Here is a 14,062-nt window from a genome sequence, read left to right as displayed (position 1 = left end):
CCCACAGTAAAACACAAGTCGAGAAGGACCCCGATCTAGCAAATGTGCACATGAAAGAAGCTTCTGTTTCTAGATTAACTTGACAGGAAGAGAACTATCAAGTGTTGTGGGTTCCAATGCTTATCTGCCTTGTGAAGGGAATCCAAAATTGAACCATCTGGTGTGGCTCCCATTTACACCACCCAATGTGGATAGCAGTGCACACTTCCATCACCCTGAAGGGTTAACATCCATTGGCTAAGATTGAGCATGGTTATATGAAGAACCTAGTTCTACTCAAGAGTAGACCCACTGAAATTAACGGGGTTAAGTTAGTCATGTCAATGAGCTTCAATGGGCCTCCTCTGAGTATGCCTAATATTAGATATAATCCACAGAGAATATACTTACGGTTTAGTTTGCAGCAACACTTACCAGTTTCCTCATCTACGTTGAACCGTCCAAGCCCACTGCCATCTCGGATAGAGTACTGGATCTCGCCATCCCTGCCGGTATCGTCGTCCTTCGCGCTCACTTGCAAAACGCTTGTTCCGATGCGCGAGTTTTCCTTTACTGATCCAATGACGGCAAAGTCGGGAAAATAAGGGGTGTAGAGGTTTTCATTCACATCCACGACTTCGACTTCCACAAAGGAAACCGAGGATAAAGAAACCGGGCGGCCTTTATCCTTTGCCCTCACGGTTAGGTTGTAGAACTGTTGCTTCTCGTAGTCAAGTTCTTTGCTTAGGCGGATAGCGCCACTGGCTTTGTCGATTTCAAACCTCCCATTGTAATCGTTCACCAAGGAATAGCGCACTTGTCCTCCGAGACCAAGATCGGGATCTTGAGTTTCAAGCCAAGCAATGACGGTACCAACTGGAAGATCTTCCAAGACCTTCACACTATAGCTAGGGGGAATGAATGCTGGGGAACAATCATTGACGTCATCCAAAAAAACATTCAGAGGGACGACAGAAGACTGCTGGTGCCCACTCTCTGCTCTGTCTCTCGCCTCTATCTTTAATGTATAATTTGCCTTCGATTCCCTGTCTAAATGGTCCCCCGTGTATACTATTCCCGTGGAGCTATTGATAACAAATTGCTGTGTGTCTGTCAATATGGAGTAAGTCACCTCCCCGTTGGGCCCCAAATCTCTATCTCTGGCCTCTACCTGGATAATTTCCACACCAATACCAGTACTTTCCAACATATTAACCGAGTAGCCTTCCTGCAAAAATAGAGGTGCGTTGTCATTTGCATCCTCTATGGTTATAGTAAGTAATCTCCACGTGGCTTTCTGGGGGCTACCTAAGTCATAAATGGTAATGTTCAGGAGATATAGCTCTGTTTTTTCGCGATCCAGGGGCAAAAAGACCTTAAGCAGCCCTGTCTCCACTTCAAGGTTAAAGCAGCTGTCTGTATTGCCATCTGATATGGTGTACAGCACTTTCCCGTTAAAGCCGGAATCGGCATCATATGCCTTGATTTGGAATATGGTGGCCCCAACGGGAAGGTCCTCTCTGATGGATACGTCAGAAGGAAAGGATTTGTCAAAATGTGGGGCCTGCCTGTTCACGGAATAGAAATCCAGGAAGCCATCTTCGGAATTTAGCTTCACATTGGCTTTAGCCTTTTTCAGCAACTTCTCCGCCAGCCTCTGAGCAACTCTGGTCTCTCGGCAGCTAAAGGTTTTAGAAGACACTTTCCCGTGAACCACAGAGATGTTGACAAACATGGAATCGGCAAAATTCTCCCCGTCGGTTGCTGTTATCCTAAGTCCAAAGTTGTTGCTCTTCACGCCGGAGCCAGACAGGGACTTTTTGAGCTGCAGAACCCCCGAGTCTGGATTCAGGTAGAAAAATCCCAGCTCGTTACCCGAAATGATTTTGTATTTCACAAGCTCCAACTCGTCTATATCTATAGCAGAGACTGCTGTGATGTGCCCGCCAACAGGGAAATCTGATGAAATCACTCCCTGACAAGCCACCTTTTCAAACAACGGCTTGTTATCGTTTACGTTGCCTATGTATATTGTGACATTCACCTCGCTTTCGTGGCGGTAAGGCGAGCCCCAGTCTGAGGCCCTAACAATAAACCTGTAGCTCTCCGGGGAGGACTCAAAATCCAGCTCTTCAGATGTGCTAATAACCCCAGTAAACTGGTTGATGGAAAAGGGGAGTGAATTTAGACTAGCAATGCTGTACGTGATGTAGCCGTTTTCTCCTCGATCCTTATCAAAAGCAGAAACTGACAAAATGCTAGTACCCACGGGGACACTTTCGTTGACATAGGAGCTGTACGAAGGTTGTGTAAACTCTGGGATGTGGTCATTGGCATCTTCTATCCTGACAGTAACATGTGTTTTCAAGTATCCTTCTTTGTTCGTTACTTCTAAGTCGTAAAACTCCTTGTCAACAATTTTTAAAGGGCGTGCAGTGGTAATTAGACCTGTCCTAGGATTAATCTTAAAATACTCTGCATCCTCGCTGGGAGACAATTTATATCCTTCGCCCTGCAGTTCTGGGGTTAGCTTAACTATAGTAACGACTACTCCGGGAGGAGAGAATTCACTGATGGCCACATCATATGTTTCCTTTTCGAACTTTACAGGGCTGCTTCCTCTACTGGGACTGGCAATATGTACCAGTTTCACAGCCGAAAACTTTTGAGGGGACCCTTTGTCTTTTGCTTGGAGCGTAAGATTGCAACCATATGGGAAATGGTCCCAATCAATGGGCTTTTTCTCTTTGATTTTGTACTCGTTCATCCATCTGCCATCCTTAGTCAAGTGGAAATGTTCCAAGGGATCTCCAGCAACAATAGAAAGAGATTCTATCTCACCGTTGGCACCTTCATCTAGGTCATCCACGTTAACAATAGCATATGTAGGCTCCTTGTCCGAAGGGAAGGGAATGTGGGTTACGACATTGATAGTTGGGGCGTGCTCATTTATGCGCTCAATATGTATGTAAAGTTTGGCAGTGCTACTTACTCCGTTGTTACCATAGAGTTTCATTCCACGGTCCACAGCCAAAACTTCAAGGTCATACCTGTTTTTCTCATCGTAGTTTAGCCGGCCGCTTAAAGAGATGACCCCACTAGTTGGATGGACAGAGAAGAGGTCGACTTTATTTTTAAAGTAGTAATAGAATTCACCGTTGGAACCAATATCAGCATCCGTCGCTGTAACCTGTGCGATGCTAGTCCTAAGAGGAGTGCTTTCTGCTATGGTTACGGAATAGGTGGTTGGTGAAAACAAAGGCCGCAAATCGTTCATGTCTAAAACCTGGATGTTCACTTTTGTCCATGCTTCCAAGTCTTCTCCACGGACAGAGCCCTTTATTATCAGCAAATAGTTGTCCTGGATTTCTCGATTCAATATGGCAGAATTCCCACCTTTAGTCCTTATCCTAAGGAAACAGAAATCAGCTATTACAACTTCCTCTGCCTTGAAAAAGCCTTCATCGTCGCCAGACACTATCCTGTATTTGATATCCCAAGAGAGGTCCGCCATAGTGATGCCCATTCTACTTTGGCTGTTAAGATAGGTCCGTGCCGCAGAGTTCTCGTACACTGTGGTGTTGTATATGGAATGTGTGAAGTGGAAGCCAAATGGCATCGCCCCTTGAAGGCCATGGCAGGCGCTGGCCAAAAGCTGAACAAGCAGGAAGACTAGGCCAGGCGTGGGGGCCAAAGGACCTGACCAATGGCCCATATTTCTCTCCATCACATCATTCTTTCATCCTTTAAGAAAAGAAAAAGATAGGCATTGATTAGTGGAAGACAAATATTCCACATGCTGCCATCACTCAACTGTGTTTATAGATTATGTAATTTTTTTTTATATAAAAAAAATTCAGCTCCCAAAATTCTGCCCCGCACTCCAAGAAGTCTATCACATTCTAGAGCAGCCTTTCTCAACCTGTGGGTCCCCAGATGTTGTTGAACTACAACTCCCATCACCCCTATTTAGCAAGGCCAGAGCTCAGGGATGATGGGAGTTGTAGTCCAACAACATCTGGGGATCTACAGGTTGAGAACCACTGTTCTAGTGAAACCTGAACAACCCATGTTGCAGAATAGCTGGTTGACCACAAACATAAATCAACTTTCGATGAGCAAATATGATAGGTTTACATCTTTGTGGGTCACAACCTGTTCAACCCGACTCTAGCATAAGTGAGATATTCAGCTCCAAACATAGATACCTATAAATAAGCTGTAATAAGGGGGGGAACGTCTGGGAGATATATGGGAACCTCCTCCAGCCAATGAGACCACCAAAAGCATGGGTCAAGTTCTACATTCAACTGAAAACGCATCCTTTATTTTCGCATGCACGAAGGACTGTCATTCACTCACATGGGGAAAAGCAAAGAGCTGAACTTGCTGCAATGTTGTGGTGGTGCCAAAACTTGCCCAGTAACCCTGGCTCCTAGCTGCCCTGGCCTCTACGAGCAAAGTGCACTGCAGTCATGTACAGAGAGTGCATAGGACTGCAGCCCCAGGCCTTCCTAAAATATATGTACAGGAGAGGCGTCAGTACCTATCTACTGAGGGTCCACCAGTGCTGATGCCTGCTACAGACTGGGCCCACCCACCTGCACATCCCAGTTGCTTCTACTTATCAGAGATCAACTGCAAGCTGTCCAACATTTTAAATTATCTACAATCCTCCTAGGCATTTAAAGATAATTTGGATGATGGGAAGCTCACTACCGTTACCTAATGGCACTGGTAAGCCCATTGTTGGGGTGTGGGTGGGCATCACCAAATGTTGGGGGCATCAGACACAACTTGGTGGATGGGAGGGATCACAAACCTGGATCTGACCCTGGCCATGTACCTTCCCTCACCATATAATTTGTCCCACATAATGATGGGACATTTTTCCTACAAAAATTTAAATGTGACTTCGAAAGGCTGCCATTCCAAACTTTTCCCTAGGGTAAATTCTCCTGTTTAAGTAATCCCACTGTGTGGTTTTTTTAATGTTATTAATTTCAGGAAAATATTTTTTCTGGCCTATAAATAACGACAGCCAATATTTCAACAAGACAGCGTGCTCTTCTTATTCAACTTATTAAGGATATGCTGGACAAAGAACAAATCACAGGTTAGGTTGTTTGGCGAAAAGCACCTTGTTCCCTAGGGGACGCAGGTGGCGCTGTGGGTTAAAGCCTCAGTGCCTAGGGCTTGCCGATCGAAAGGTCGGTGGTTCGAATCCCTGCGGCGGGGTGCGCTCCCGCTGCTCGGTCCCAGCGCCTGCCAACCTAGCAGTTCGAAAGCACCTCCGGGTGCAAGTAGATAAATAGGGACCGCTTACCAGCGGGAAAGTAAACGGCGTTCCGTGTGCGGCTCTGGCTCTGGCTCTGGCTCTGGCCAGAGCAGCGATGTCACGCTGGCCACGTGACCCGGAAGTGTCTCCGGACAGCGCTGGCCCCTGGCCTCTTAAGTGAGATGGGCGCACAACCCCAGAGTCTGTCAAGACTGGCCCGTACGGGCAGGGGTACCTTTACCTTTACCTTTTTACCTTGTTCCCTACTGATTCCTGATGCTTCTCTGAAGCTCGGACACTCAGTTATCTTGTTCCACGAAACAAGCTAATGGACTTCAGTTATGAAAACACCCATCGTTTGCTATACACCATGAACACTCATCTATGACACTGGCAGTGGAGTGGCCATAATTTTAGTGAGACTTTAAAACATCAAAAATAGCAGGGCACAGAAAAGAGAGGAAGCTGCCTCTGATAAGAGTGGAAATTTCTATGAGCTGCACACAATTTTTTATGGCATGATTTCAGACCGCAGTCCTCCTTTCAAACTGAGTATAATTCTGTAACTCTGCTGCTGGTTTTTAAATACTAGTGGAAATCGATTTATTGCAATGATGTTACAACACTCCCACAAAGCACCTTAGCTCCGACCCCAGTCTATATTCAACTGCAAAGCGCATTAATCAATAATACCTGATCAACTCTCCTGTGTGTTTCGTCAAAACATGCAGCTTTTTCAAACTGTTTACTTTCATACATTACTCCTTTCTTCCACCTTGTATTGATCCCTGGCAAGTCTGAGCAGCCAGGAACCTCACAGCTTTCAAGGCTTCTTCGCTGGTGGTAACAGGGAAAGCGACAAGTATAGATATGTTGTCAGGCAGGTTGGACTGGCACTAAGAAAGCATTCAGGGGATCATAGAGCGGAACAGACCTCAAAGGTCCTCTAGTTCAACACCTGACAGGGCAGGAAATCTACTGCTACAACATCTCTGACAGGTGGCCATCCATCTCCTGCTAAAAAGCGTCAAAAATGAAGGCAAGTCCACCCCCTTCTGGGACAGTCTGTTGAACTGTCTCACTCAGGGTGTCGTGGACTGGTTGGATGTAGAGGAATGGTGGGAGGAACCAGGTGGGAAACCACCAAGGGAAGATGGCACAGCCCAGGGCATGGTGGTAGGACAATGAAGTGGGAGAAGATTGAGGGGAGGAGGTGTCTGAAGCTGAAGAGGCAACAGGACTTAGTGAGCTGGGAGAGTCTGTGGCAGAGAGAAGTCCGGAATCAGAGGCAGAAGCTGAAGCAGAAGATGGGGATGAGGGAGGCCAAGACACAGAGATGGGTCAGGCTAGTGAAGAGTCACGGGTGTCTCCCGTTCTGGCTGCAACAAGATCTTATCTCTGCTTTTAACCCAGAACCAGAAGAGGCATGAAAAGGGTGGGGGAGGCAGGGTTGCACACAGGCAAGGTCTCAGATGCTTGGGGAAAGCCCTGGTGAGGAGGTGGGGACTTTCAGTCTCTGCAACTAATTTTCATGGAGGAAGACCACTGGGAATGAGCTGCTCTGTTCATTAGGCCTGAGAATCAGTCAAGTCTGTGGAGATTGTGTTTTTGCTGATGAAGAGTTAGCTCCATCTTTGAACTGTGTGATTACTGACAAGCAGGGCAGCCAACATGGTAGTCTCCAATTGCTGTTGGACTACAACCCCAATCATCCCTAGTCATGCTGGCTGAAGCTGAAGTTGGATTGCAGCAACTTATGGAGGGCAACACATTGGTTCCTCCTGGTCTAGCTGCTCATGTCATTATCAAGTTCTTCCTTCCATTAAGCCAAAATCCTCTTTCTTGCAATTTGAATCTTGTTTAAGGTCCTACCCTCTGGGGAAACCTGTATAACTCACATTAAATAGTGACAGTGAGACAAATATTTGGCAGAAACCGAACTGAAACAGTAGGATAAAAACAGCGCTGACAGTAATGAATACAGATCGGAAGGGAAATCGCTGCCTTTCTATATCCCTAACGTTCACAGAGGAGCATTTTTTTTAAAACTGCATTTCTTTATTTTGGGGATTCATACCCAACCCTTCAATAAAATTCCCACGGCAGCCTAGTAAATTTCAGAACACTGAAAACGTACACAAATATGCAAAAAATAAAAATAGCAAAATCAATAGCAGTGGCAAAAACAATAAGCCCAGCCAAGAGAAAAGAGCACAGCATGCCAGAGACTAGCTCATTATTGGAATTATACAGAGAAACTGCTCACCAGCTAAGCAGTGTACAGGGGGGGAAATCCACTTTGTTCCCACCATCACTGACTTGATGACAAGTAACATGTGATTCTGGGATGTCACCAAAAACAACCGGCCTATGGTCCCTTCTCCTTTTTGCTGTCCATGGTCCATCTGACCAGGGGTACCAACTTGAATAAAATACTGAGGGCAAGGTTTACCTCCCCCCCCCCAATATTTTATTCAAGTTGGCACCCCAGTCAGATCACAGGCTTCCATTCTCATAGTAGCCAAAGGGCTAGGCCTTGGAAACATAGTTGGGATTAGGGATATCCAATATGGTGCCCTTCAGATGTTGGTAGACTAAAACTCCAGCATCCCTGACCACTTGGCATGCTGGCTGGGCTGATGGGAGTCCAATAGCATCTGAGCAGAACCGGGTTCGCTACACCTAATCGAAACCTTGTTTTCAAGGTTTAGATGATAGAAACTGTTCCTAAACGGACCTCTGGCATCAGAAGATCTGAGTTCTCAACTGTTCAGCCAGGCAAACAGGATTCTTCGAGGGAACAAGAAGAACATATGTTTTCTGCAGGCTCTTTCTTGTTGGGTATTTGTTTTAAAGAGCCATGCCATGTTTAGAAGGCCGGAAATGTAATGTGATAACACGCAGCCCATTACAAAGGAGCAGAACGTGAACGGACAAAAATCACTTCGTAAACATTTCTGATTTCGGGAAGAAGAAGAAAACCTGCTCAACTAAATATTATGGTTTCAAGTGGGAGATTAAGGGTGTGATTACTTGTGCGCGGTTTTAAAATATCCAAGCAGGAAACTACTTAGAACGGCGCGGGTTTCATTAAAAGGAGTGGGTGGGCATGAGCTCTCGTTTGTGCAACAGTGTTAATTAAAAATGGAAGTCATGCTCCAAATATGCATAGCACCAGTCAAGGTGACTTTAGTTAGGCGAACAGCACCCTTTGACAACAGATACTAGTCTCTCGCAGTGCTAAGAAAGCTCTGAAGCCATTCACCTTGTAAATGCAAATTTTCCAAGTCCAAGACAAATACATCATTACCATACTGATGAAATTTAGAGCTATTTCCTTGCCTCGGTATATCAGCGGCGTGTAACTTCACCAACGGTTACAAGAAATGCAGGCAGGCAAAAAAGGGGGGGCGGTCATCAATGACACTACATGAAAGGACAATATAAGCCAATCTTCACATTCTGAAAAGGACCACCTACTCAGATACGTTTCCTCAATTAGGATGCAGTGACAGCCCACGGTTTGATATTAAGAGTACAAGGAATGGGGAGCCTCAGATCTACGTGCTTCTCCGTCACCTTCCCTCTCTCAGCATGCAAGCGGAGATCAGAAGCTTCCCTTTTTACTTTGCAGCACAGTCGTACCTTGGTTCTCAAACGTCTCGCAACTCAAACATTTTGGCTCCTGAACGTCGCAAACCCGGGAGTGTTCCAGTTTGCGAATGTTCTTTGGAACCCAAACGTCCAACGCTGCTTCCGTGGCTTCTGATTGAGTGCAGGAAGCCCATGCAGCCAATCAGAAGCTGTGCCTTGGTTTTCGAACCTTGCCAGAAGTTGAACTGACTTCTAGAAAGGACTCCATTTGAGATCTAAGGTACACCCATCTGCCTATTCATCCCTATACAGTGAACAATGGATTGTACAAACCATTGTTCTTCCCCCCAAGTCGGGGCCCCAAAACACAGTATGGCTTGAGATAAACTAGAAGGAGAAATTTCTTATCTCCTTCTGCTACTCACAAAGGAGTACAAGGGTACATGTGAGTTTAAGATGTGCCACTGCTCGTTTCTGAAGGGACAAACCATAGTCTGCCGTTATGTCAACTGAATCAACTAGGCTAGCTCAAAAGATGGCCTTCCACACATAGAAGAAGGTTAGACGAAGGGTTACAATACAGAAACATAATAAAATAAAAATAAAAAATAAAATAAAATAAAATAAAATTCCTTCCAGTAGCACCTTAGAGACCAACAAAGTTAGTTCTTGGTATGAGTTTTTGTGTGCATGCACACTTCTTCAGATACACTGAAACAGGAGTCACCAGACCCTTATATATAACAGAAACATGTGAATAAAGTGGAGCTAAATCCGAATGTGCTGCTTATTGGTGCAATCTCTTTCACAAGCAGAAGCATGGGAAGTCCTATTAAAACACTGTGTAAACATTTGCACAAGCTCTTAGAGAAGGCTACTAGGGGCTATTTTTCCTTCCTTCTCTAAGTCCTTTCATTTCCACACAAACAGCCATAGCTCCAAGCATGTTGCGAAAATCCTATAAATGCTCTTGGCATTAGCAGGTGGATCAGCCTCTGCTCAGGTATTCTAGAGGGAACTGTATTTGTTTTGGAGGGGTTTTTTTTAAAGTACCTATGCATCCACGCATCTCCCAAGGAGTAGAAAGAAACACACACAGAGCTCCTCTTCACCATCCACAGTACAATAACATTAGCCTGAGAAACAGTAACTTGTCCATAGACACTCAATCTAACTTTGGTTCAGCTGCAGCTCAACAGAGAGTCCAAATATCAAATTTGTCTACCAAAAACACACACACCCATGTATCAGGCTCATTCATGGGGAACCAGCCGCCCTTCAGATATAGTGAGATAACTCCCAGATTTATCTCGGAGACCATCAGCAACAGGTTTCCCACCCCTGTGATAGACAATACAGTTGGAGGCAGTTGGAGGATGGATGGCGGCTAACAGATTAAGGTTGAATCCTGACAAGACAGAAGTATTGTTTTGGGGGGACAGGGGGCAGGCAGTTGTGGGGGATTCCCTGGTCCTGAATGGGGTAACTGTGCCCCTGAAGGACCAGGTGTGCAGCCTGGGAGTCATTTTGGACTCACAGCTGTCCATGGAGGCACAGGTTAATTCTGTGTCCAGGGTGGCTGTCTACCAGCTCCATCTGGTACGCAGGCTAAGACCCTACTTGCCCGCGGACTGTCTCACCAGAGTGGGGCATGCGCTAGTTACCTTGCGCTTGGACTACTGCAATGCGCTCTACGTGGGGCTACCTTTGAAGGTGACCCGGAAACTGCAATTAATCCAGAATGTGGCAGCTAGACTGGCTGCCGGGACCACATAACACCGGTCCTGAGAAATCTGCATTGGCTCCCAGTACGTTTCTGAGCACAATTCAAAGTGTTGATGCTGACCTTTAAAGCCCTAAATGGCCTTGGTCCTGTATACCTGAAGGAGCGCCTCCACCTCCATCGTTCAGCCCGGACACTGAGATCCAGCACCGAGGACCTTCTGGCGGTTCCCTCATTGTGAGAAGTGAGGTTACAGGGAACCAGACAGAGGGCCTTCTCGGTAGTGGCGCCCACCCTGTGGAACGCCCTCCCTTCAGATTTGAAGGAAATAAGCAGCTATCCTATCTTTAAAAGACATCTGAAGGCAGCCCTGTTCAGGGAAGTTTTTAATATTTAATGCTGTACTGTTTTTAACCCTTGATTGGGAGCCGCCCAGAGTAGCTGGGGAAACTCAGCCAGATGGGCGGGGTATAAATAAATTATTATTATTATTATTATTATTATTATTATTATTATTATTATTATACTTTCTCTGTGTGTGCGTCTGTCTGTATCTCTCTCTCTCTCTCTCTCTCTGTGTGTGTGTGTGTGTGTGTGTGTGTGTGAGAGAGAGAGAGAGAGAGAGAGAGAGAGAGAGAGCGCTTCCTATCTTCAAGGGCAGAAAGACATTTTTTCCAACTGTTGCTCATAAAAAGATTCCTAATGCATTCATATCCTCAAGAGACGGGGGTTAATGTATTGAGTCTGACTTCGACTAGATGAAACTTCAGATCGTTCCAGCTCTAAAACTCTAGGATACTATTTCCTAATCATGCTCGTTAACATTCAAAAAGTGGCCTTTTTAAGTTCAGAGACCAGGGTCTTCAAATCAATAATTTAAAACGTCAAAGTGAGCACTTGGGTACTTCACTCGACTGCCCGACAGAGTCTGGTGACAGAATGCAAGCAAGCTGTAGAATTTTAAGTCCTTGTCAAACGCTGAAGTCTAAATAACTCAATACAATGTGATGTGCCCACAAAAGTGACAGGGACTCCATATGTCCTAAATCTCCATGTGTCCTAAATCCACAGCGTATTCTTTTGCTCTTTTCTTTTCCAAAGGCTGAGCGCATTCTGAGCATATTCCTATCCGTCCTAACTAGACTGCCAAATGCACGGCCCTGTGAGCTACGTATGTAACATGTAAATAAAGAGACACCAGTAATTTTTTGTTGCTATCTTGCCTTTTATATGCCTGTTGTCTTTGTCCATGGAGTTTTCTTGGCAGGGATACTGGAGTGGCTTGCCGGTTCCTGCTCCTAGACAGCATCTTAAAAAGCAGAGACATCACCTTGCCAACAAAGGTCCACATAGTTAAAGCTATGGTTTTCCCAATAGTGATGTATGGAAGTGAGAGCTGGACCATAAAGAGGGCTGATCGCCGAAGAATTGATGCTTTTGAATTATGGTGCTGCAGGAGACTCTTGAGAGTCCCATGGACTGCAAGAAGATCAAACCTCTCTATTCTTAAGGAAATCAGCCCTGAGTGCTCACTGGAAGGACAGATTGTGAAGCTGAGGCTCCAATACTTTGGCCACCTCATGAGAAGAGAAGACTCCCTGGAAAAGACCCTGATGTTAGGAAAGATGGAGGGCACAAGGAGAAGGGGACGACAGAGAACGAGATGGTTGGACAGTGTTCTCGAAGCTACAAACATAAGTCTGACCAAACTGCGGGAGGCAGTGGAAGACAGGAGTGCCTGGCGTGCTCTGGTCCATGGGGTCACAAAGAGTCGGACACGACTAAACGACTAAACAACAACAAACATCTTGCCTTTTCAGAATATGCTGCATGGGCTCAAATGTGCATATTCAAAAAAATTATTTTGCATCACATCCACAATTGCTTTTCATTTCCACATGCCACAAAAATGCTTGCAAGCTGGCTCCCTGGTTTGGGAGACTTATCTGATTCAGCAAATATGCTGTGGAACAGAAAAGCGCGGATATTTTCGGCGTTCGTGCATAAAAGGAAGTATCAGAGGAAAATCTAGAAGCTGCCCTAGACTACCAGGAAACAAGTTTAGATGATTTTAGCAAAAGACACCCCACAACACACTGACCAGGAAACAAGGCTCTCCCAAGACACACAAAATATAGTAAAAGAAAAGGCAAGGCCAGAGTGACATGGCAAGTTGGACTGAGGAAGAAGATTTGATTCAGTTCACATTTAAAGGCCAATCTACCCAACTGGCACTTTCGGAAACTATTTGTGAACTAAAAAAAAAAAAACACAATCATTCACACTTCTCCAAATTTTGCACTGCGGTTCTTCAGACATACAATGCGTGCAAAACTCGGTAAGGTAAAGTGTGCTTAGAAATTCATCTGCTGGTGAAAATAGTGTGTAAAACTGTATTATATTAGCAAAAGCTGCTTTGCAAAAGTATGTATGTTGGCCAAAGCTGTGTACAAAAATGTGTGCACCTTGCACTAAAATGCTGGTGAATCTTCATAAGACTTTTAAAAAGAAAAGTCATCGTGAACTGATGTAGAAATGTAAGAGAACTAAACTTAAGGTGAAAAACTGAGAAACGCCGCAATTGACAGATTCACCCATCTTTAATCACAAGACATGATATCGTTACTCTACAATGGGGGTTTCAGACTTGTCTCTGGATAGGTTTCTATGTGGAAAGGAAAGAGGCGAATGCCTTCATTCAGGAACAAGGACCTCAGGACAGGAAAATACCTCTTCAAATTGTGATGATCAAGTCCCCAATGTAAGTTAGCACAACCTCAGTAGAATGGCCACTCTTCAGGTGGCCCAGAGTCACTGCCTGCTTCACCTAATGGGCAGCTCCCCACAGACTCACTCCTTCATAGGTAGGAATATGTTGGATGGAGTCTCTACTGCAATTGTAGTTGTGGCTGTCCTGCAACCATCACCGGCTCCTGCAGAGACCAGCTCTTTCTTTCATCCCACCCCAATTTCTGCTGGCTGCAGCGCAACTTGTTCAGCCCGAGAAAAGTGTCTATAGATGCTAGTTCAACAGCAGTCCCAACACCACTCCTGCCCCGGCTGTGTTTAATTCTGACCAGGTCAGGTGCATTGTGGGGTAGGGTCAGCATCAAAAATTCGCCAGGCACATTTTGCACTTGGCTATTGGCTGCTTGCGACCAAGTGAAGATGCCTGGGTGCCAGGATGATGCCTGACGTCTCCACCATCTGGAAGTGCATGCCTGGGGCTCCTTGGATCTTGACTGTTTTTGCACGCTAGCAATACATCCCGTAGAATTCTATCTGTTATATTTTATCTGCACAATCAAAATGAATTTCAGGAGCCAAAAAGTTGTATTGAAACTGTTATGTACTGAGTTGAATAGGATCCAAAATGCAGCAGTCTGATTGCTCCTAGAATAATAGGATCCTGAATGCAGCAGTCTGATTGGTCCGCAGGAGCCACCCAATCCAGCTCCAGGTGGAAGTGAATCCGCAATCTGATTGGC

At 45.4% G+C, this 14,062-nt stretch overlaps 1 protein-coding gene across 10 annotated transcripts in view; it reads right to left on the bottom strand.

The window, feature by feature from the left end:
• Positions 1-14,062, bottom strand: part of FAT3 (FAT atypical cadherin 3) — a 459,497-nt gene that overhangs the window by 348,785 nt on the left and 96,650 nt on the right. For all 10 annotated transcript variants that reach the window (XM_079973210.1, XM_079973209.1, XM_079973212.1 and 7 more), the window contains exon 2: positions 415-3,723. In XM_079973210.1, coding sequence (XP_079829336.1) covers positions 415-3,706 — 3,292 coding nt within the window. In that variant the 5' untranslated portion in view covers positions 3,707-3,723. The remainder of the gene's footprint in view (positions 1-414; positions 3,724-14,062) is intronic.

Source organism: Podarcis cretensis (genome assembly GCF_951804945.1).
Source record: "Podarcis cretensis genome assembly, chromosome: 4".
In the NCBI taxonomy this organism is placed as follows: Eukaryota; Metazoa; Chordata; class Lepidosauria; order Squamata; family Lacertidae; genus Podarcis; species Podarcis cretensis.
Note: the sequence above shows the minus strand (reverse complement) of the source record. Positions and strands in the feature narration are given on the sequence as shown.